The 24,751-nt window shown below is 42.1% G+C and overlaps 1 protein-coding gene across 1 annotated transcript in view; it reads left to right on the top strand.

The window, feature by feature from the left end:
* The first annotated feature begins 1,407 nt into the window (after positions 1-1,407).
* LOC129853430 (cotranscriptional regulator FAM172A-like) overlaps positions 1,408-24,751 on the top strand; it is a 363,623-nt gene continuing 340,279 nt past the window's right edge. The window contains exons 1-4 of the mRNA XM_055919456.1: positions 1,408-1,498; positions 5,890-5,991; positions 8,990-8,991; positions 14,767-14,865. Of these exons, the coding sequence (XP_055775431.1) occupies positions 1,408-1,498; positions 5,890-5,991; positions 8,990-8,991; positions 14,767-14,865 (294 nt within the window). The remainder of the gene's footprint in view (positions 1,499-5,889; positions 5,992-8,989; positions 8,992-14,766; positions 14,866-24,751) is intronic.

The raw sequence follows: 24,751 nt of genomic DNA, 5'->3' as shown, positions 1-24,751 counted from the left end.
GCAGCTGTCAATCGTTGTCCCTGATTGAGAATCATACTTAGGCAGCCGGGGTTCACGTGGGTGTTTTTATCTTCCGTGTATATAGTTGTGCCACACGGGACTGTTTGTCGGTTAGATTCTCTTTTGCTATTTTGTTTCGTTTAATTGTTAATAAAACATGGACACTTTCCACTCTGCGTTTTGGTCCAATCCCTACACCTCTGACGAAGAGGAGGAAATCAGCCGTTACAGGCTTGCCATATAATAGGGGTTGAATACTTATTGACTCAAGACATTTCAGCTTTTCGTTTTTAATGAATTAATAAAATTTCGAAAAACAAAATTCCACTTTGACACTTTTTTAAATCAATTTTAAATTCAGGCTTTAACAACAAAGTGTGGAAAAAGTCTAGAGGTGTGAATACTTTCTGAAGGCACTGTACTCTTGAAAACCTTGTTGTAGGGATGGTGTTGGGACCGTGGGTGCGGGACCGTGCGGGCATAGGTTGGGAGAGTTGAAAGTCTGTAATGTTGTACTTCATTCTTCCAATGGGACGTGCCTTGGTGGGTGGAGTTGTCTCTTTAAATATTCCTTCCAGGCGGTTGTCTCGGTAACCCGGAAGCTTCCATTTCTAAGATTCCTTTCTGTTTTGTACATTTTAAGGAGGCAGTGTCAGTGGATGTTGGATGATTGTTATTTGGACATTTGCTTGTTACGTGTTGGTATGTGATTCAAGCAAATTGCGTGATTGTAAAATAAAATTTCACTGACGTTCACTGCCATGCACACGTGTGAAACGAACGCTTTACTCCTGGAGGTGGCTTCACGTGTGTGCATGCACACCCCCTGTCTCTGGGTTTAGGTTCTTTGGATACCTCTGCCTCTTGCACGCAAGCGCTTGCATATTCATAACTAGCTACAGTAACTTACTAAAATGTCAGCGCCTGTTATTTCCGAAGTTAGCTAGCTACATGATATTTGCCATAACTTTGCAGTTGCATGCTTCTGCAACCCATAGCAGGTGAACTACTTAGCCTCATTGAATTAGTCTATACGGTGACCAAATGGTAGTTATGTAAGTTGGATACCACACCATGCAGTGTGGTTACGACAGTGGTGTCAAGAAATGCCACAAAATAAATAGTAAGCTAGGGGAACTGTTCTCTGTGTAGTTATCTTGATAACTATTTAAAATGTATACGATTCCTTCAGCATTATTGTATGTATTCATTCCTTGTAACTATCACAAATTAATGTCCTGCCTTCACTAGTAATGTACCTATCTTTAAAATACAAACAATGTAGTTGTTCATGTTACATTGTAACTAGTCAGTGTTTTAAAAAACAATATATATAAAGTGGGCGCCCCATGTTCTCTTCCCTTCCATGTAGAATGACGTGCACTGATCCACAAGAACAGAAACTCCATGCTTACTCGACCCTGCACTTTTATTTTGTGCATAACTATGGCCCAGATTCCTGGCCAGGAGGATAAAGAGAAAACAACTGCACTGAAAGGTAAGCAACTAGCTAGCTGGTCTTGGCTTCCTAGTACAGTTGAGTGTGATTATGGGTTTGTATAGTACTGAAAATGGCGAATCTCTTAATTGTGCACACTCACAGCTTGAAAGTAAATGTAAGCTAGCCAACTTGTATTTCTTGGTGTCCGTTGTGTTGTCTGTCACAAGGGCCATTGAAGACTGGTGAACAGTTCTCCGACTGTCTATCACCTAGACATTTTTTGCAGAGAGGACTCTAATTTTTGAGAGTAGGAAGGACTATATATAGTCTGATCCTGCTAAAGGGAGATATGTGCTTTGCCCTCTCAATCTCTAGCCTATAGGCTACTGTCTTTTTTCTCTGCATATCCCCTTTGTCTTTCCACAGGTTCCAGTAAAGATGGGACACGCACTGCCTATCTTTGAATTTAGTATTTAGGATGCTTTCCCCTCTTTTCCTCATGTAGGCTAAACATATTTATTCAATTCATATGGAACAGCTCTGAAGAGTGTTGAATGGGCAATCTTCAGTTCAAACAATAACAAATCGGGGACCCCACTTCTGTTTTGGTTAACAGCTGAGAGATTAAGCTGGAGAAATGTAACCACTCTCAGATTCATAGACAGAGCTATGGATGCAAGGACTGCCCATCCCAGATATCAGAATTACATACTGAACAAAAATATAAACACAACATGCAACAATTTCAAAGATTTCAATGAGTTGCAGTTCATATCAGGAATACAGTCAATTGAAATCAATTCATTAGGCTCTAATCTATGTATTTCACATTACTGAGAATACAGATATGCATCTTTTGGTCACAGATACAAAAAAGGTAGGGGTGTGGATCAGAAAACCAGTCAGTATCTGGTGTGTCCACCAATTGCTTGTGGAATGTTGTCCCACTCCTTTTCAATGGCGGTGCGAAGTTGCTGGATATTGGCAGGAACTGGAACATGCTGTCATACATGTCGATCCAGAGCATCCCAAACATGCTTAATGGCTGACATGTCTGCTGAGTATGCAGGCCATGGAAGAACTGGGACATTTTCAACTTCCAGGAATTGTGTACAGATCCTTGAGACATGGGTCCGTGCATTATCATGCTGAAAGTGGTGATGGCACCAGATGAATGGCACGACAATGGGCCTTAGGATCTCGTCATGGTATCTCTGTGCATTCAAATTGCCATCGAAAAAATGCAATTGTGTTCATTGTCTGTAACTTATGCCTGCCCATACCCCACCGCCACCATGGGGCACTCTGTTGACATCGTTAACATCAGCAAACCACTCGCCTACACAACGCCATACACGTGGTCTGCTGTTGTGATGCCGGTTGGACGTAGTGCCAAATTCTCTAAAATGATGTTTGAGGTGGCTTATGGTAGAGAAATTAACATTCAATTATCTGGCAATACCTCTGGTAGACATTCCTGCACTCAGCAAGCCAATTGCAAGCTCCCTCAAAACATGAGACATCTGTGGCATTGTGTTGTGTGACAGAACTGCACATTTTAGAGTGGCCTTTTATTGTCCCCAGCACAAGGTGCACCTGTGTAATGATCATGCTGTTTAATCAGCTTCTTGATATGCCACACCTGTCAGGTAGATGGATTATTTTAGCAAAGAAGAAATACTCACTAATAGGGATATAACACACTTTACGTGTTGCGTTTATATTTTTGTTTTGTGTCGTTTTAACCATGTTTTGAGGCTATACAGTGTTTGGTTTACATTTTCATTATTCTTTGCTTATTTGAGCTGTTCTTGCCATAATATGGACTTATTTGACCAAATAGAGCTATCTTCTGTATACCACCCTTACCTTGTCACACAACTGACTGGCTCAAACGCATTAACCTGTTGGGGATGGGGGCGCTGTTTAGACTATTTATGCTAATGTGGCTAATTTTTTAAACGGCTTCCCACAAAATCCTTGATCGTACAATATGCATATTATTATTATTATTGGATAGAAAACAGTCTATAGTTTCTATAGGAGTTGAAATTTTGTCTCTAAGTGGAACAGAGCCCATTCTACAGCAATTTCCCTGACATGGAGTCAGATTTGAGAAACGTTGGCCACTTTTCTGAAGTCATTTAAACGGGCACTGTCGTTGCTATGACTATACGGACACTTCTTACGTCTTCCCCTGGATGCCTTTACGTGATGACGATTCCAACGGGCTCGATTGCTCGTTCACAGGCCCTACAAATGAAAAAAACCTTTAGCTAGCAAGTCTTTTCTTGCTGCGTAACGCGCGTGGAAGACACCGACCCTCTCCTGTTCCAAGCGTTAGTTTAGCCTGTTATATTTCTCCGGTCATCTTTTCACTCGTTATAGGAGTTACAAACATCACAAAGTAGTTAATTTAAAGCGTTTTATAGCAATTTATATCCGTTTAGTGCGATTTTGGGACATTTATTTTTGCAACGATGTGAAAAGTTGGGAACGCTTTTCAGTTCATCCCGAACGTAGTTGACATTTCCACATGGCAAGAGGACAGCTTTCCACCAAAAGACGATTTCTCCCAAGAAAGGATCCTTTGCCCAAGATACTGATGGAAGAACAGCTCAAGGTAGGACATTTTTATTATGATAAATCGTGTTTCTGTCGAAACATTTTAGTGGCTTAGGACGCCATGTTTTTTGACGTAGCTTCGCTTGGCGCAAACTGTATTGAAAAGTAAGGATAAATTAAAAAATGTAATAACGCAATTGTATTAAGAATTAAATTGTCTATCAATCCCTGTCCACCCTATATTTTTTAGTCACGTTTATGAGTATTTATGTATAAGAGTAGATCACTGTCTAAGTGGCGCAAGGACGTTTTCTTTACCAGCTTGTCTACATTTCACATTGTCTAACCATGATTTTGGTGGCTAAATATAAACATTTTCGATCAAACTGTATATGCATGTTGTAATGTGATGTTACAGGAGTGTCATCAGAAGAATTCTGAGAAGGTTAGTGAAAAAATTTATATCTTTTGGCGATGTTGACTTTTATCGCTCACTTTGGCTAGAATCAATGCTGGGCTGCTAATTGCTATGTGCTAAGCGAATATAACGATTTATTGTGTTTTCGCTGTAAGACACTTAGAAAATCTGAAATATTGTCTGTATTCACAGGATCTGTGTCTTTCGATTCGTGTATGCTGTGTATTTTTACGAAATGTTTGATGATTAGTAGTTAGGTAAACACGTTGCTCATTGTAATTATTCTAGTCCATTTGTGATGGTGGGTGCAATTGTAAACTATGCCATATACCTGAAATATGCACTTTTTTCTAACAAAACCTATCCCATACCATAAATATGTTATCAGACTGTCATCTAATGAGTTTTTTTGTTGGTTAGGGGCTATAAATATCTTAGTTTAGCCGAATTGGTGATGGCTACTGGTGTTGGTGGACAAATAAAAGATGGTGGATTATGCTAATGTGTTTTTAGGTAATAGATGTACATCTTTACATATTGTGTCTTCCCTGTAAAACATTTTAAAAATCGGAAATGTTGACTGGATTCATAAGATCTGTGTCTTTCATTAGCTGTATTGGACTTTAATGTGTGAAAGTTAAATATTTTTAAAAAATATTTTTTTTGAATTTCGCGGCACTGGTTTTTCAGTGGGGGGGGGGGGGGGTGTGCCGCTAGCGCCACGCTGATCCTAGACAGGTTAAGGAAAGAAATTCCTCAAATGAACTTTTTAAGAAGGAACACCTGTTAATATGAAATGCATTCCAGGTGACTACCTCATGAAACAGGTTGAGAGAATGCCAAGCGTGTGCAAAGCTGTCAAGGCAAAGGGTGGCTATTTGAAAATACATTTTGATTTGTTTATCACTTTTTTTGGTTACTACATGATTCCAAATGTGTTATCTAATAGTTTTGATGTCTTCACTACTATTCTATAATGTAGAAAATAGTAAAAATGAAGAAATACTCTTGAATGAGTAGGTGTTCTAAAACTTTTGACCGGTAGGGTATGTAGCAATTGCAAATGGCCTCTTTTTAATGTATTATTTTGTTATGACTTCTAACCATGTCCAAGCACTCTGCAATAGCCTAGGTTTGTTTCCTGCTGTAATTTGCCTAATTAGTTGTTATATATTATGAAACTGTACTAAGAGGAAACATTACTACAACACTGTAAATGTGAATACATAGCCTTAGCCTATTTTATTTGTTTCATTCTGCTAAAACCAACATAGTCTTCACAGCAACAATTGTCACTGAGTTCAAGTCACAGTAACTGGAAGTCTTGGGATCCATAACAACAAAATATGAAGCAAGAGATGAGGCTAGACCTTTATTCTTTATGACTGCCTCTGTGTTTCAGCAGGTTCTGAGTGTAAATGTTGCTAATATTGATTCTCTGTTTCCCTCCCCACACCTGGCGCAGACTTGTTGTCAAGAATAGACTTAGACGAACTAATGAAGAAGGACGAACCTCCACTCACTTTCCCCAAGACGCTTGAAGAGATTGAGTACACTTTCAACGAGCGTAAGTCATATCATTTCTATTTAACATTACATGTTTAGCTAAATTATTTGTACAATCTCGGAATTGAAAAGATTCATCATTTGAATCCACAGGAAATCATCCTCATTTTGAGACCCGTATTAGAGAACCTGTCTCGGATTCCTCCATCTCTCTCTCTCTTCTGCTCTCGCCCTCTCCCTCTGTCCTGCACCTCTCTCTCTCTCTTCTGCTCTCGCCCTCTCCCTCTGTCCTGCACTTCTCTCTCTCTTCTGCTCTCGCCCTCTCCCTCTGTCCTGCACCTCTCTCTCTCTCTTCTGCTCTCGCCCTCTCCCTCTGTCCTGCACTTCTCTCTCTCTTCTGCTCTCGCCCTCTCCCTCTGTCCTGCACCTCTCTCTCTCTTCTGCTCTCGCCCTCTCCCTCTGTCCTGCACCTCTCTCTCTCTCTTCTGCTCTCGCCCTCTCCCTCTGTCCTGCACCTCTCTCTCTCTTCTGCTCTCGCCCTCTCCCTCTGTCCTGCACCTCTCTCTCTCTCTTCTGCTCTCGCCCTCTCCCTCTGTCCTGCACCTCTCTCTCTCTTCTGCTCTCGCCCTCTCCCTCTGTTCTGCACTTCTCTCTCTCTTCTGCTCTCGCCCTCTCCCTCTGTCCTGCACCTCTCTCTCTTCTGCTCTCGCCCTCTCCCTCTGTCCTGCACCTCAATCTCTCTTCTGCTCTCGCCCTCTCCCTCTGTCCTGCACCTCTCTCTCGTCTGCTCTCGCCCTCTCCCTCTGTCCTGCACTTCTCTCTCTCTTCTGCTCTCGCCCTCTCCCTCTGTCCTGCACCTCTCTCTCTCTTCTGCTCTCGCCCTCTCCCTCTGTCCTGCACCTCTCTCTCTCTTCTGCTCTCGCCCTCTCCCTCTGTCCTGCACCTCTCTCTCTCTCTTCTGCTCTCGCCCTCTCCCTCTGTCTTGCACCTCTCTCTTTCTTCTGCTCTCGCCCTCTCCCTCTGTCCTGCACCTCTCTCTCTCTTCTGCTCTCGCCCTCTCCCTCTGTCCTGCACCTCTCTCTCTTCTGCTCTCGCCCTCTCCCTCTGTCCTGCACCTCAATCTCTCTTCTGCTCTCGCCCTCTCCCTCTGTCCTGCACCTCTCTCGCTTCTGCTCTCGCCCTCTCCCTCTGTCCTGCACTTCTCTCTCTCTTCTGCTCTCGCCCTCTCCCTCTGTCCTGCACCTCTCTCTCTCTTCTGCTCTCGCCCTCTCCCTCTGTCCTGCACCTCTCTCTCTCTCTTCTGCTCTCGCCCTCTCCCTCTGTCCTGCACCTCTCTCTCTCTTCTGCTCTCGCCCTCTCCCTCTGTCCTGCACCTCTCTCTCTCTTCTGCTCTCGCCCTCTCCCTCTGTCCTGCACCTCTCTCTCTTCTGCTCTCGCCCTCTCCCTCTGTCCTGCACCTCAATCTCTCTTCTGCTCTCGCCCTCTCCCTCTGTTCTGCACCTCTCTCTCTTCTGCTCTCGCCCTCTCCCTCTGTCCTGCACCTCTCTCTCTCTTCTGCTCTCGCCCTCTCCCTCTGTCCTGCACCTCTCTCTCTCTTCTGCTCTCGCCCTCTCCCTCTGTCCTGCACCTCTCTCTCTCTTCTGCTCTCGCCCTCTCCCTCTGTCTTGCACCTCTCTCTTTCTTCTGCTCTCGCCCTCTCCCTCTATCCTGCACCTCTCTCTCTATTCTGCTCTCGCCCTCTCCCTCTGTCCTGCACCTCTCTCTCTTCTGCTCTCGCCCTCTCCCTCTGTCCTGCACCTCTCTCTCTCTTCTGCTCTCTCCCTCTGTCCTGCACTGCTTTTCTCTCTTTCTCTCTCTCTCCTACACTTCTCTCTCTCGCTCTCTCTCTCCCTCTCTCTTTCTCTGTGTGACAGCCTCTGCTGGCTGGCTATGTGGCTGTCCTGAGGAAGACATGTTGTGTACTCTACGGCCTGTCAGTAACCTACTCAGCCTTGCACTCAATCTGACGGAGGATTTGCATAGCCTTGCTGCCCTTAAGAACAGGCCTGGGCTGCCACGGCTGAGGAGCCTGCCTTGGGTGTCTTCTTCACTCTCCAAGAATATCATTTCTATATAAAGCCCCTCCGGCTCAGTGCGGAGATAGCTCAGTGCTGCCATGACTGGAGGGTATTCTTCACCAACACCCAAGTTAGCCTACGTCTAAATAGTGTAAAAAATATGACCATATTTAAGAGGCTGTATACAATTGAAACCGGTATCTTAATTATAAAGATGGTGACTTCGTCACAGTAGCCCTCCGGTTTTTCATGACTGGAAATCCAAGGTTATGTACACCTATTACGCTCCAGAATTGAGAACTGCATGCTAATTATGCCAGAAAAAGGGGAGAAATTTTGAGGAAAATTATTCCTCTGAGAGGCTGTGTTGTGGAGGCGATGGAGCTGAACTCTCATACACACGCAAGTGCACACACCCAAGTGCACACACACACACTTAATTACAGTGCCTTCAGAAAGTATTCATACCCATTGACTTATTGCACAGTTTGTTGTGTTACAGCCTGAATTCAACATGGATGAAATTGATTTTGTTTCTCACCCATCTACACACACTACCCCAGAATGACGAAGTGAAAACATGTTTTAACTTCTTGAGAATACAGGGGGTGCTGTTTCGCATTAGCATAATTGCCTCTACAGATTAAACTGCCTCTTATTCAATTATTGCTGTTACTATATGCATATAACCATATACCATTGGATAGAAAACAAGCTATGGTTTCTAAAACCGTTCCAATTTCGTCTCTGAGTGAAACACAGGTCATTTCACAGCACTTTCCCTGAGCCAGAAGAAGATTGCAAGATGTGTATGCTCGCTTCAACGCTCTGCCTATATATGGTCATGCCACCTATGACCCGAAACACACTTCATTCTTCTTCCTCTAGGTGTCAGGAAGTTGTCAGAGGAGAAATTTTTTGTTTATCTTGTACTGACGTGAAATAAGACCTATTTCTTTAGCGTGACCGACAACTTCCGGTTTTCTCAGACGCGCGTCTTAGAGGTGCCATTGTCTTTTGTTATGCTGACGTTACGGATGAAAACTATCTCCGTCTCGAAGTTTGTTTGATACATGTGACCATATCACCGTAATGTATGTTTTTTCAATATAGTTTAATCAGATTATTAGAATTTTTTCGGGAGTTTTGCCGTGTTCCGTTCTTTGAGTTTTTTAACTTTGGACAGGGACCGTGCCAGTCGACCAGTACCCAGGCTAAATGAAGAGGGGAAGTTGCCATTGTGAATGGATTGAACGACTCATCAGGACTAAGGACACCTTGATCAACATTCTGATGAAAGATCAGCAATAGTAAGAACCAATTTACGATGTTATTTCATATATCTGTCGTGCATGTGAACTGGTCGGGCGCGTCCAGCTGGTTCTGGCTGGCCTGGTTATGCTAATTTAGCGCTACATTTTGTTTTCGCTATAAAACATTTAAAAAATCTGAAATATTGTTTGGATTCACCAGATGTTGGGCTTTCAATGTCTGTACGCTGTGTATTTTTTCTGAAATGTTTTAAGACAAGTAATTAGTTATATAACGTTGGTCTCTGTAATTGTTCTAGCTGCATCAGCACTATATCAGATTGCAGCTGCAATGTAGAACTGTGATTTATACCTGAAAAATGCACATTTAAAAAAAAAAAACTATGCTATACCATAAATATGTTATCAGACTGTCATCTTATGAATTTGTTTGTTGGTTAGTGGCTATCAATATCTTAGTTTAGCCGAATTGGTGATAGCACCTGATGGAGTAAGAAACTGTTGGAGTAAGAAAATGGTGTCTTTTGCTAACGTGTTTAGCTAATAGATTTACATATTGTGTCTTCCCTGTAAAACATTTAAAAAATCTGAAATGGTGGTTTTATTCACAAGATCTGTGTCTTTCATTGGGTGTCTTGGACTTGTGATTTAATGATATTTAGATGCTACTATTTAATTGTGACGCTATGCTAGCGATGCTAATCAGTGTGGGGGAGGTGGGGGGTGCTCCCGGATCCGGGTTAGGTACTCTGTAGAGGTTTTAAGACATTTTTACAAATGTATTGGAAAGGAAATACAGAAATACTGTTTCTGATTTATATAAGTATTCACACCCCTGAGTCAATACATGTTAGAACACCTTTGGCAGTGATTACAGCAGTGAGTCTTTCTGAGTAAGTCTATAAGAGCTTTGCACACCTGGATTGTATAGTGAACAAGAATATAAACGCAGCATATAAAGTGTGTTGGTCCTCATGAGCTGAATAAAAGATCCCAGATACTTTCCATACACACAAAAAGCTTATTTCCCACAAATGTTGTGCACAAATTGGTTTACATTCCTGTTAGTGAGCACTTCTCCTTTGTATTCAGGACATTCTTTCAGCAAAAAAAATGTGCAGCTTTACTTTAGTACCTTGTTGCAAAAAGGATGCATGTTTTGGAATACTTGTATTCTGTACAGGCTTATTTCTTTTCACTCTGTCATTTAGGTTAGTAATGTGGAGTAACTGCAATTCCACTTTGACAATACGGGGTATTGTGTGTAGGCCATTGACACAACATCTGGCCTTAGTCCATTTTAAATTCAGGCTGTAACACAACAAAATGTGGAATGAGGGGTGTGAATACTTTCTGAAGGCACTCTAGGTATACATAACCTTGGATTTCTAGTAATGAAAAACAGGAGGGCTACTGTGATGAAGCCTTCATCTTTATAATTAACATACATGTATCAGTTGTATAAAGCCTCCTAAATGTTTTATTCATTACATGGTCATATAATTATTTTCTGCATTGTTGGGAAGGGCCCATAAGTTAGCAATTCACTGTTAGTCTGCACCTGTTGTTTACAAAGCATGTGACAAATAAGATTTGATTTGAGACACACACACCTTGCATGTAGGGTTTGATTAGGATCCACTCTTCCTTCTGTTAAGTGCTACTGTTTAATAGCTCACTTCTCGCCCCACTGTGTATGCATAATAGATTATTATTTTTTTGCCGGGTTTGCCGTTGCGGAATAATTGAGAAAGTATGAGACCCTCCGGCTATTTCGGTTAAGTACGTATACTTTGAGTATTTTAGCTTTATGGGTTTTGCAGTCTTAGAGGTCACAATTACATTTAAAACTGTTTTGTTCTTTGATATGTTGCCGTGTCAACAGCAGGATAGATGGTTTTGTTACAGTGTCAACAGAATGATATATGGTTTTGTTACAGTGTCAACAGAATGATAGATGGTTTTGTTAGTGTCAACAGAATGATAGATGGTTTTGTTACAGTGTCAACAGAATGATAGATGGTTTTGTTACAGTGTCAACAGAATGATAGATGGTTTTGTTACAGTGTCAACAGAATGATAGATGGTTTTGTTAGTGTCAACAGAATGATAGATGGTTTTGTTACAGTGTCAACAGAATGATAGATGGTTTCGTTACAGTGTCAACAGAATGATAGATGGTTTTGTTAGTGTCAACAGAATGATAGATGGTTTTGTTACAGTGTCAACAGAATGATATATGGTTTTGTTACAGTGTCAACAGAATGATAGATGGTTTTGTTAGTGTCAACAGAATGATAGATGGTTTTGTTACAGTGTCAACAGAATGATAGAGGGTTTTGTTACAGTGTCAACAGAATGATAGATGGTTTTGTTACAGTGTCAACAGAATGATAGATGGTTTTGTTACAGTGTCAACAGAATGATAGATGGTTTTGTTACAGTGTCAACAGAATGATAGATGGTTTTGTTACAGTGTCAATAGAATGATAGATGGTTTTGTTACAGTGTCAACATAATGATAGATGGTTTTGTTACAGTGTCAACATAATGGTAGATGGTTTTGTTACAGTGTCAACAGAATGATAGATGGTTTTGTTACAATGTCAACATAATAATAGATGGTTTTGTTAGTGTCAACATAATGGTAGATGGTTTTGATACAGTGTCAACATAATGGTAGATGGTTTTGTTACAGTGTCAACAGAATGATAGATGGTTTTGTTACAGTGTCAACAGAATGATAGATGGTTTTGTTACAGTGTCAACAGAATGGTAGATGGTTTTGTTACAGTGTCAACAGAATGATATATGGTTTTGTTACAGTGTCAACAGAATGATAGATGGTTTTGTTACAGTGTCAACAGAATGATAGATGGTTTTGTTAGTGTCAACAGAATGATCGATGGTTTTGTTAGTGTCAACAGAATGATAGATGGTTTTGTTACAGTGTCAACATAATGGTAGATGGTTTTGTTACAGTGTCAAGATAATGATAGATGGTTTTGTTACAGTGTCAAGATAATGATAGATGGTTTTGTTACAGTGTCAACAGAATGGTAGATGGTTTTGTTAGTGTCAACATAATGGTAGATGGTTTTGTTACAGTGTCAACATAATGGTAGATGGTTTTGTTACAGTGTCAATAGAATGATAGATGGTTTTGTTACAGTGTCAATAGAATGACAGATAGTTGTTACAGTGTCAACATAATGGTAGATGGTTTTGTTACAGTGTCAACATAATGGTAGATGGTTTTGTTACAGTGTCAACATAATGGTAGATGGTTTTGTTACAGTGTCAACATAATGGTAGATGGTTTCGTTACAGTGTCAACAGAATGATATATGGTTTTGTTACAGTGTCAACAGAATGATAGATGGTTTTGTTACAGTGTCAACATAATGGTAGATGGTTTTGTTACAGTGTCAACATAATGGTAGATGGTTTTGTTACAGTGTCAACATAATGGTAGATGGTTTTGTTACAGTGTCAACAGAATGATATATGGTTTTGTTAGTGTCAACAGAATGATAGATGGTTTTGTTACAGTGTCAACATAATGGTAGATGGTTTTGTTACAGTGTCAACATAATGGTAGATGGTTTTGTTACAGTGTCAACATAATGGTAGATGGTTTTGTTACAGTGTCAACATAATGACAGATAGTTGTTACAGTGTCAACATAATGGTAGATGGTTTTGCTACAGTGTCAATAGAATGACAGATAGTTGTTACAGTGTCAACATAATGGTAGATGGTTTTGTTACAGTGTCAACATAATGGTAGATGGTTTTGTTACAGTGTCAACATAATGGTAGATGGTTTTGTTACAGTGTCAACAGAATGATATATGGTTTTGTTACAGTGTCAACATAATGATAGATGGTTTTGTTACAGTGTCAACAGAATGATATATGGTTTTGTTACAGTGTCAACAGCAGGATAGATGGTTTTGTTACAGTGTCAACATAATGGTAGATGGTTTTGTTACAGTGTCAACAGAATGATATATGGTTTTGTTACAGTGTCAACATAATGATAGATGGTTTTTTTACAGTGTCAACAGAATGATATATGGTTTTGTTACAGTGTCAACAGCAGGATAGATGGTTTTGTTACAGTGTCAATAGAATGACAGATAGTTCTTACAGTGTCAACAGAATGGTAGATAGTTGTTAGTGTCAACAGAAGGATACATGGTTTTGTTAGTGTTAACAGAATGATAGATGTCATCATTGTTAAGCACTGTATTTGGAGGCATTTAACAGATGCAGTGATAATTGTTTAGTTTTAAAACAATGCTCGTAGTCTTGAATTTCTCTCCCTCATCACCTTCTGTGCTTGTTGTGTTATTGTCAAATGAACATGGGCTGTAATAACCACAGGTGTTAAAAGTTCTCCCATGGAAACAATGAATATCTCTATGGCCGTAGTGTATTTCCTAACGTTTTACCCCTCACACACATATGGCACCCTGTCGCTCCTCACTGGCTAGGCAAAGTGGTGGTGGTGGGTGGGGTGAGTGACCAGGGTCAGTGAGAGTGACGGTTGATTGGCTGCCACCCAAAGCCCAGCCTCCAAGGCAGCGTGAGGAACAGTTGTGGTGGTCCGACTGACACCCAACGCCCCCTCTCAGGTGGATAGGGCTACGGAGGCATGTGATGAGGCCAGGGTGAGAAACAGGGAGAGAGAGAAGGGAGGAAAGAGAGGGAGGGAGAGCGAGTTAACGCCACACCAGCTGTCTGGGCCTCGGCTGCCAGACGTCCCAGAAGGCCGTTGGAGTCGTGACTGGAAGAGGGCTCTGCATCCGCGGGCCTTGTACCTGCCAGATGGGGGAATGGCAGCCAAACTCTTTAATTGCATGAAGGGAGAGAGGCGCAGAAAAGCAAGGCCTCCGTCTGAACTGAAGGTCAAAGCTAGTTTGCTTCTTTTGACAGGCGGAACTACTTCAGCATGTCCATACGGAGGTAGAAACCTAACAAGCACTGCATTTTTTCCTCCTGCTGCTTTGCTCCTCACACCGTCATTATCTTTCCTGTCATAATTAAGCGGTAGTCAGTTTGAACAGCGGCGTTCAGTGTTCTTTCTTTGGGGAGCCGAAGATTTGGTCCAAAGTTATAATTTCAAACCCTTGTTCCAGCCTCAGCTAAATGCAAAAACTTGATGGGGTCAATTCTGTTTTAATGGATATCGTGATTGATTAATTGATATTCAACCCATGAATTGGAAACCTGTTTGATTCTTTGAAGATTTTTCAATTTATAAATGATGTTTCAGTAGTTTGCCAGATTAACCCCTGACCTGGAACAAAAAGACTTGAGGTACTGACAGAAGTTTCTCTACTACACCCCCTGGAGAGGGTTTTCATTCAGTCCCAATGAGTAGGACTAGATTAACACGATGTCTCTCTCCCTCCCTCTGTTTCACTGTCTGTCTCACTGTCTGTCTCCCTGTGTCTGCCTCTCTCTTTGTTCGTCTCACTCCCTTTCTCTGTCTGCCTCTGAGGGCCAGTTGAGGCACACCACGACAGGGGAGGCGTTTGTGTTCAACGCCCGAGAGGATCTCCACAGGTGGAATCAGAAATGCTACGAGGCGTTGGGAGAGGTACTTATTGTTGCTGCTCCCCCTCTTCATCCCCGTTCATCCCCCTCTAACGCTGTCTATCAATCTCCAGTGTTGGCCTGTGTTCTCTTGTTAGTACTACTGCAGTACTATTAAGTTAATTAAAACAAGACAAAATAGGGAAGGAATTTATCCCTGATTGAGGAAATTGAAAGTCTCTCTGACAGGGTATTATTAAGGGAAACTGAGGTGGATTTTGATGCCTCTCTGCTCCCCAGTTGTAATAACTCTTTAATTGGATTCAGAGAGGAAGTTGAACATGAGCGCATACACACACACACACTTTTTATTCCTTGGATTTGACTTCTAAAGGTTCAGTGCATCATGTATTTGTCTCTGTCTGGTACATCTCCTGAGAGTAAAGTGTGTTTGTGGGCATGGCGCTTGGCAGGGAGTGGTGGATCCTTCCTTGGCAGGGAGTGGTGGATCCTTCCTTGGCAGGGGGTGGAATCTTCCTTGGCAGGGGGTGGTGGATCCTTCCTTGGCAGGGGGTGGATCCTTCCTTGGCAGGGGGTGGTGGATCCTTCCTTGGCAGGGGGTGGTGGATCCTTCCTTGGCAGGGAGTGGTGGATCCTTCCTTGGCAGGGGGTGGTGGATCCTTCCATGGCAGGGGGTGGTGGATCCTTCCTTGGCAGGGGGTGGTGGATCCTTCCTTGGCAGGGGGTGGATCCTTCCTTGGCAGGGGGTGGATCCTTCCTTGGCAGGGGGTGGTGGATCCTTCCTTGGCAGGGGGTGGTGGATCCTTCCTTGGCAGGGGGTGGTGGATCCTTCTATGGCAGGGGGTGGTGGATCCTTCCTTGGCAGGGGGTGGTGGATCCTTCCTTGGCAGGGGGTGGTGGATTCTTCCATGGCAGGGGGTGGTGGATCCTTCCTTGGCAGGGGGTGGTGTATCCATCCATACTTTCTGTTGAAGCTTGCATCTACAGTTGAAGTCAGAAGTTTACATACACTTAGGTTGGAGTCATTAAATCTAGTTTTTCAACCACTCCACAAATTTCGTGTTAACAAACTATAGTTTTGGCAAGTCGGTTAGGGCATCTACTTTGTGCATGACACAAGTAATTTTTCCAACAATTGTTTACAGACAGATTATTTCACTTACAATTCACTGTATCACAATTCCAGTGGGTCAGAAGTTTACATACACTAAGTTGACTGTGCCTTTAAATAGCTTGGACAATTCCAGAAAATGATGTAATGGCTTTGGAAGCTTCTGATAGGCTAATTGACATAATTTGAGTCAATTGGAGGTGTACCTGTGGATGTATTTCAAGGCCTTTCTTCAAACTCTTGCTTGACATCATGGGGAAATCAAAAGAAATCAGCCAAGACCTCAGAAAAATTATTGTAGACCTCCATAAGTCTGGTTCATCCTTGGGAGCAATTTCCAAACGCCTGAAGGTACCACGTTCATCTGTACAAACAATAGTACGTAAGTATAAACACCATGGGACCACACAGCAGTCATACCGCTCAGGAATGAGTCACGTTCTATATCCTAGATATGAACGTACTTTGGTGTGAAAAGTGCAAATCAATCCCAGAACAACAGCAAAGGACCTTGTGAAGATGCTGGAGGAAACGGGTACCAAAGTATCTATATCCACAGTAAAACCAGTCCTATATCGACATAACCTGAAAGGCTGCTCAGCAAGGACGAAGCCACTGTTCCCAAACCACCATAAAAAAGCCAGACTATGATTTGTAACTGCACATGGGGACAAAGATTGTACTTTTTGGAGAAATGTCCTCTGGTCTGATGAAACAAAAATATAACTGTTTGGCCATAATGACCATCGTTATGTTTGGAGGAAAAAGGGGCATGCTTCTAAGCTGAAGAACACCATCGCAACTGAGACTGAGGAGCTGGCCGTTTACAATGGGCACCTTTTCATCCAAGCTACTCAATACTGCCCCTGCAGCCATAAGAAGTTAAGTACAACAAAGTCAAGGTATTGGGGTGGCCATCACAGAGCCCTGACCTCAATCCTATCGAAAATGTGTGGGTAGAACTGAAAAAGTGTGTGCGAGCAAGGAGGCCTAGAAACCTGACTCAGTTACCCCAGCTTTGTCAAGAGGAATGGGCCAAAATTCACCCAACTTATTGTGGGAAGCTTGTGAAAGTCTACCCAAAACATTTGACCCAAGTTAAACAATTTAAAGGCAATGCTACCAAATACTAATTGTGTGCATGTAACTTCTAACCACCTGGGAATGTGATGAAAGAAATAAAAGCTTAAATATATCCTTCTCTCTACTATTATTCTGACATTTCACATTCTTAAAATAAAGTGGTGATCCTAACTGACCTAAAACAGGACATTTTCACAAGGATTAAATGTCAGGAATTGTGAAAAACTGAGTTTAAATGTATTTGGCTAAGGCGTAGGTAAACTTCTGACTTCAACTGTATGCATGCATCAAAATATGTAGGAATGGAGTATGTATCTGAGAAGTGCCCTCCGTGCTGTTTTACATACTTTGATTTGGACTCATAACCCGAACCTCCCGTGGTCAAATTTGCATGCTCTGAGGACGGTAGAATGCATATTGAGATAAACCCTCAGTGTCAACCCATGCAGTATGCATGGGCTAATCACACGCCAATGTTTAAATTTGTTGTAATCTTTTGTTAATTTGCATCCCCGCTATTTTGCTTTTAATTTTTCCGCTCATTCTTTGAAGTTCAAAGAGAAAGATGGACTCTTTGATGGGATTACTTGTGTGTTTTTCACTTCTAATCCAGGAACGTCCTTAGAGAACTAGCCTTTTGTCCTCCCTGTCTTTAGCTGACGGAGGTATCCAGCATCTGAAACGCTGGATGCAAACATTTAGTAGTGCAGAACAGAGGCATTTGAACTTCTTGAACTCAGACATCAGACTCAGACGTTTAGAGAAGGAACGCTCATCAAGGAGCCAGGCATCTCATTCCAACATGTAATAGGCTATGTCACTGGTGACGCTAACTGTGATAACGAGACATAACGAGAGAGGGGTGTGGCTAAAGTTGGCTTGGACTCCTGTCTGTCTCTATGTCTGAATGTCTGTCCATCCAGCTGTCTTGAGGCCAGGTTAATTCACAGGGCCAGGCGATGATTGTCACTCTCATTAAATGACACAGAAACTCTGTCTGGGGAGATGGAATAGAATAGTCATAGTTAATCTGGCTACTCAGACTATATGCATTGACCCCATTATTTTGTTCTTTTTTTGTTGTTGCACTGACTCTCTTGCACAGGCTCGATGTACACTGACTGGACTCACACACACTACACACACTCAAATGCTACACTGACACTCCAAAACACACGTGAACACACACACACACACACACACAGTACACAGATCGCCACACACACACATTCCTTCACACTCTTCACATACCATGCTGCTACTCTCTGTTTATTATCTATGCATAGTCACTTTTATCTCTACCTACATGTACATATTACCTCAATTACCTCGACTAACCTGTACCCCAGCACATTGACTCTGTACCGGTACCCCTTGTATATAGCCTCCACATTGACTCTGTACCGGTACCCCTTGTATATAGCCTCCACATTGACTCTGTACCGGTACCCCTTGTATATAGCCTCCACATTGACTCTGTACTGGTACCCCTTGTATATAGCCTCCACATTGACTCTGTACCGGTACCCCTTGTATATAGCCTCCACATTGACTCTGTACTGCTACCCCTTGTATATAGCCTCCACATTGACTCTGTACCGGTACCCCCTTGTATATAGCCTCCACATTGACTCTGTACCAGTACTTTCTGTATATAGCCTCCACATTGACTCTGTACCAGTACTGCCTGTATATAGCCTCCACATTGACTCTGTACCAGTACTTCATGTATATAGCCTCCACATTGACTCTTTCAGTACTTCCTGTATATAGCCTCCACATTGACTCTGTACCGGTACTTCCTGTATAAAGCCTCCACATTGACTCTGTACCGGTACTTCCTGTATAAAGCCTCCACATTGACTCTGTACCAGTACCCCCTGTATATAGCCTCCACATTGACTCTGTACCGGTACCCCCTGTATATAGCCTCCACATTGACTCTGTACTGGTACTTCCTGTATAAAGCCTCCACATTGACTCTGTACCAGTACTTCCTGTATAAAGCCTCGTTATTGTTCCTTTGTTGTGTTACTATTTTTACTTGAGTTTATTTAGCACATTTTTCTTACTTACTTTTTATAAACTCTGAATTGTTGGTTAAGGGCTCGTAAGTAAGCATTTCACGGTAAGGTTGTATTCTGTTATGTGACAAATACCATGTGACTTAATTTAATAGGAGTTAATAGTAGTTAGCACTATGAAATGAATCAGGGTAATAGGACACTATATTCCTATGGCCTGGGACTGGGTCTGGGCTGGTTAGCTATGGTCTAGTTCTGTCTTTTGGACATAATCATTTTCCACCATTGAAAATGAGGGGGTCTTTCTTGTCTAAAGATATTTCTGTATTCTCTTATACATTCAGGGTTTTAATGGCTATTGCACATGCTCTCCCTGAGTCTTTTGGGCTATGAAGAGCAGGTCAAGGTTTAGGGGTGAGCGCAGAGAAAGCCCCTGCTGCTGAGAGCCCTCGTTCACAACAATGGCCTTCCTGAACCCCACAATGCATTGTGCGGAGGTGGAGAGAGGGGAAAGGAGACACGGTGTCCTTCTGTGATTGTCCCTAGTGCTAGGAGTGTGGGGGTGGGAGAGCGCCCACCCACCCTGTGTAGAGGGGGTACCATCAGCTCGCTCTCTCTCTCTCTGTCTCTATCCCTCCATCCCTTCCATGGACCTGCCAGTCTACAGAGTAGAGCTAGCTGCGCAAGTGCAGTGCTAGGGAAAATGGCGTCCGCATTGTGAGAGACATCACAACACCAGATGTCCAATTTGCACTTCAGCCTTGTCTGAATGGGAAGACGATGTGGAGAATGTCTTGATGGCCGCGTAGAGGAAAGATCTGCAGCTGGGGTTGAATGCAGGGGCATTGCATTGTGGGCCCAGATTACAATTCTTATTCTTGTTTATTTATCTATTTTTACAGCTCATTACGAAGATCTTTCCAAGGAGCACAAATGCTTCACTGTATTCTACATGTTCTGGAAACTGTTTGTTTAATGTCCCAGTTTGTGGTGAATTAGCATATTGAATTGTTTGAAAACTTGTGAATACTAGCCCACTAAACCACTCATTTAAGGAGCTGTTTGTTGAAAAACATTGCTATTGTGTGGATCCCGGTGGATGTGTCTCTGAGGGCTCCTACCTGAGCAGTGGCGTGGCTGTAGACAGTAACAGGTTCGTAGGGAGGTGCTCACAGTCAGGAGCTGTGATTAAATAACACGGTGGGTGCTCAGTCAGCCCATCCACATTCTCCCCGTGTTAATATCTCCCACAATTGTCTTTAGTGGCTGCGTGGAAATAGCCTAGCCCGCTACACACTCTCATACAGACACACAAATTGAACGCTATCTAGTACCCCTTGGAGCTGTGGCTGTCTATTTCAGAGTGTGTGTGCATATAGTACCAGTCATAGGGTTTGGAGACACCAGCTCATTCAAGGGTTTTTCTTTATTTTGACTATTTTCTATGTTGTATAATAATAGGGAAGACATCAAAACTATGAAATAACACATATGGAATCATGTAGTAACCAAAAAAGTGTTAAACAAATCACAATATATTTAAGATTTTAGATTCTTCAAAGTAGCCATCCTTTGCCTTGATGACAGCTTTGCCATTCTCTCAACCAGCTTCATGTGGAATGCTATTCCAACAGTCTTGCTGGAGTCTCCACATATGCTGAGCACTTGTTGGCTACTTTTCCTTCACTCTGCGATCCAACTCATCCCAAACCATCTCAATTAGGATGAGGTCGGGTGATTTTGGAGGCCAGCTCATCTGATGCAGCACTCCATCACTCTCCTTCCTGGTCAAATAACCCTTACACAGCCTGGAGGTGTTGGGTCATTGTACTATAGAAAAACAAATGATAGTCCCACTAAGCGCAAACCAGCCATGCTGGTTAAGTGTGCCTTGAATTGTAAATAAATCACAGACAGTGTCTCCAGCAAAGCACCCCCACACCATAACACCTCCTCCTCCATGATTCACGGTGGGAACCACACATGCAGAGATCCTCCATTCACCTACTCTGCATCTCACAAAGACACGGCAATTCTACCATTTTCTGTGTACCACCCCTATCTTGTCACAACACAACTGATTGGCTCAAATGCATTAAGAAGGAAAGAAATTCCACTTTTTTTGTTGAAATGCATTCCAGGTGACTACCTAATGCCAATAGTGTGCAAAGCTGTAATCGAGGCATGATTGGCTACTTTAAAGAATCTCAAATATAAAATATATATTTTTTGTAAAACACTTTTTGGTTTACTACATGATTCAATGAGTTATTTTCAATGTAGAAAATAGTGAAATAAAGAAAAACCCTGGAATGAGTAGGTGTGTCAAAACTTCATAGACTGTTTGTGTGTGTGATCCAGGATTACCTTTTAAGGTGTGTGTGTGTGTGTGTGTGTGTGTGTGTGTGTGTGTGTGTGTGTGTGTGTGTGTGTGTGTGTGTGTGTGTGTGTGTGTGTGTGTGTGTGTGTGTGTGTGTGTGTGTGTGTGTGTGTGTGTGTGTGTGTGTGTGTGGACGTGTTTAACTATTCTTGTGGGGACCAGATGTCCCCACAAGAATAGTAAACAAACAAAACTGTTGAAGTATAATTTGACCAACTGGGTACGTTTTGTTAGTCACCACAAGGTCAAATGTTATTTCTAGGGGGTTATGGTTTGAATTAGTGTTAGGGTTAGAATTACCTTAACTTAGGGCTGCAATTCCGTTAACGGGATCGATATGACAACAGCCAGTGAAAGTGCAGGGCGCCAAATTCAAACAGAAATCTCATAATTAAAATTCCTCAAGCATACAAGTATTTCACACCTATTTAAAGATACACTTCTTGTTAATCCCACCACAATGTCCGATTTCAAAAAGGCTTTACAGCGAAAGCACCTCAAATGATTATGTTAGGTCACCGCAAAATCACAGAAAAACACAGCCACATTTCCAGCCAAAGACAGGAGTCACAAAAAGCAGAAATAGAGATAAAATGAATCACTAACCTTTGATGATCTTCATCAGATGACACTCATAGGACTTCATGTTACACAATACATATATGTTTTGTTTGATAAAGTTCATATTTATATCCAAAAACCTCAGTTTACATTGGCGCCATGTTCAGAAATGCCTACAAAATATCCGGAGAAATTGCAGAGAGCCACATCAAATAAATAACAGAAATTCTTTGATGAAAGATACATGTTTTACATAGAATTAAAGATACACTTGTTCTTAATGCAACCGCTGTGTCAGATTTATGGCAAAAGGACAATATTTATTCATCTGAGAACAGCGTTCAGCCACAAAAGGAAGCCATACAGTTACCCGCCAAATTGTGGAGTCAACAAAAGTTATAAATAGCATTATAAATCTTCACTTACCTTTGCTGATCTTCGTCGGAATGCACTCCCAGGACTCCCACTTCCACAAGAAATGTTTGTTTTGTTCGGTAATGTCCATCATTTATGTCCAAATAGTTATTTTTGTTAGTGTGTTTGATAATCAAATCCGTCAGGAAGCATGTTCACTAAAAGCAGACGAAATGTCACAAAGTTCCATAACAGTCAGTAGAAACATGTCAAACGATGTATGTTATAATCAATCTTTAGGATGTTTTTAAAATAAATATTTAATAAAGTTCCAACAGGAGAATTCCATTATCTTCAGAAGTGCGATGGAATACAGCTCCCTCTCATGTGAACGCGCATGGTCAGAGCATGGTCAGGTCATGGTAGACCTTACTCATTCCCGTCTCTTTCGGCCCCACCTCACAGTAGAAGCATCAGACAAGGTTCTACAGACTGTTGACATCTAGTGGAAGCCGTAGGAAGTGCAAACTGACCCATATCCCACTGTGTATTCGATAGGCGATGAGTTGAAAACCTACAAACCTCAGATTTCCCACTTCCCTTTTGGATTTCTTTCTCAGGTTTCTATCTGCCATATGAGTTATGTTATACTCACAGACATCATTCAAAGAGTTTTAGAAACTTCAGAGTGTTTTCTATCCAATACTAATATATGCATATATTAGCAACTGGGACTGAGGAGCAGGCAGTTTACTCTGGGCACCTTTTCATCCAAGCTACTCAATACTGCCCCTGCAGCCATAAGAAGTTGGGTTAGGAGCTAGCGTTAGTTTTAGGGTTAGGAGCTAGCGTTAGTTTTAGGGTTAGGAGCTAGCGTTAGTTTTAGGGTTAGGGTTAAGGTTAGGTTTTTGGGTTAAGTTTAGTGTAATGGTAAGAGTACAGGGTTAGGGTTAGGGAACATTTTGAATGGGACTGAATTGTGTGTCCCTACAAGGTTATTTGTACAAGACTGTGTGTGTGTGGTCTGTGTGTGGTGAGTGTGTGTAGGATCAGGGTGATCTGGGCCCTGTAGAGCACAGTGAAAGTGTAATTGTTGCTGTAAGTGATAGTTCCCCCTGATATGTGACTGGCATGAGGCCCAGGTGGAATTGTATTAAGCCGTTAATAAATTAGTATTTTTCTCCCCTCGCTGCATATGTGGGGTGATTCTAATGAACCTAGGCACAGCCAGATGGCTCTATTATGAAGATTTCTCTCTTTTTCTCTGTGTGTGTCTCTCACTCTCCTCTCTCGCTCTCTCTGTGTTTGTGTGTGTGTGTGCTTCTCTGTGTGTGTGTGTGTGTGTGTGTCTCTCCCTCTCACTCTCCTCTCTCTCTCTGTGTGTCTCTTGCTCTCCTCTCTCGCTCTCTCTGTGTGTGTGTGTGACTCTCTCTCTGTGTGTGTGTCTCCCTCTCACTCTCCTCTCTCTCTCTGTGTGTCTCTCTCACTCTCCTCTCTCTCTCTGTGTCTCTCTCTCACACTCTCTCTCTCTCTCTCTGTGTCTCTTCCTCTCACTCTCCTCTCTCTCTCTCTCTCTCTCTCTCTCTATCTCTCTCTCTCTGTGTGTCTCTCCCTCACTCTCTCTCATTCTCTCCCTCCTCTCTCTCTCTTGCTGTCTGTCACTCTCCTCTCTCTCTCTCAATTCAATTCAAGTCAAGGGCATTATTGGCATGGGAAACATATGTTAACATTGCCAAAGCAAGTAAAGTAGATAATATACAAAAGTGAAATAAGCTATAAAAATTAACAGTAAAACATTACACTCACAGAAGTTTCAAAAGAATAAAGACATTACAAATGTCATATGTATGTGTATACTGTGTTGTAATGATGTGATCTCGCTGATGTGATGCACACTGTGGTATTTCCCCCAGTAGATATGGGAGTTTATCAAAATCAGGTTTATTTTCAAATTTTTGTGAATCTGTATTCTGAGGTAAATATGTGTTTCTAATATGGTCATACATTGGGCAGGAGGTTAGGAAGTGCAGCTCAGTTTCCACCTCATTTTGTGGGCAGTGTGCACATAGCCTGTCTTCTCTTGAGAGCCAGGTCTGCCTACGGCGGCCTTTCTCAATAGCAAGGCTATGCTCACTGAGTCTGTACATAGTCAAATCTTTCCTTTATTTTGGGTCAGTCACAGTGGTCAGGTATTCTGCCACTGTGTACTCTCTGTTTAGGGCCAAATAGCATTCTAGTTTTCTGTTTAAAAAATAATAATATTTCCAATGTGTCAAGTAGTTATCTTTTTGTTTTCTCATGATTTGGTTGGGTCAAATTGTGTAGATGCAAACAGTAGACATTTGACTTCAGATTCTAGTAGGGTGAGACCGGGTGCTACAGACTTTTCTATTGTCCTCGCAAATTCGTTGATATA

The sequence above is a fragment of the Salvelinus fontinalis genome, chromosome 4, assembly GCF_029448725.1.
Source record: "Salvelinus fontinalis isolate EN_2023a chromosome 4, ASM2944872v1, whole genome shotgun sequence".
Lineage (NCBI taxonomy): Eukaryota > Metazoa > Chordata > Actinopteri > Salmoniformes > Salmonidae > Salvelinus > Salvelinus fontinalis.
The sequence above is the reverse complement of the archived record's forward strand: the minus strand, read 5'-3'. Positions and strand labels throughout refer to the sequence as shown.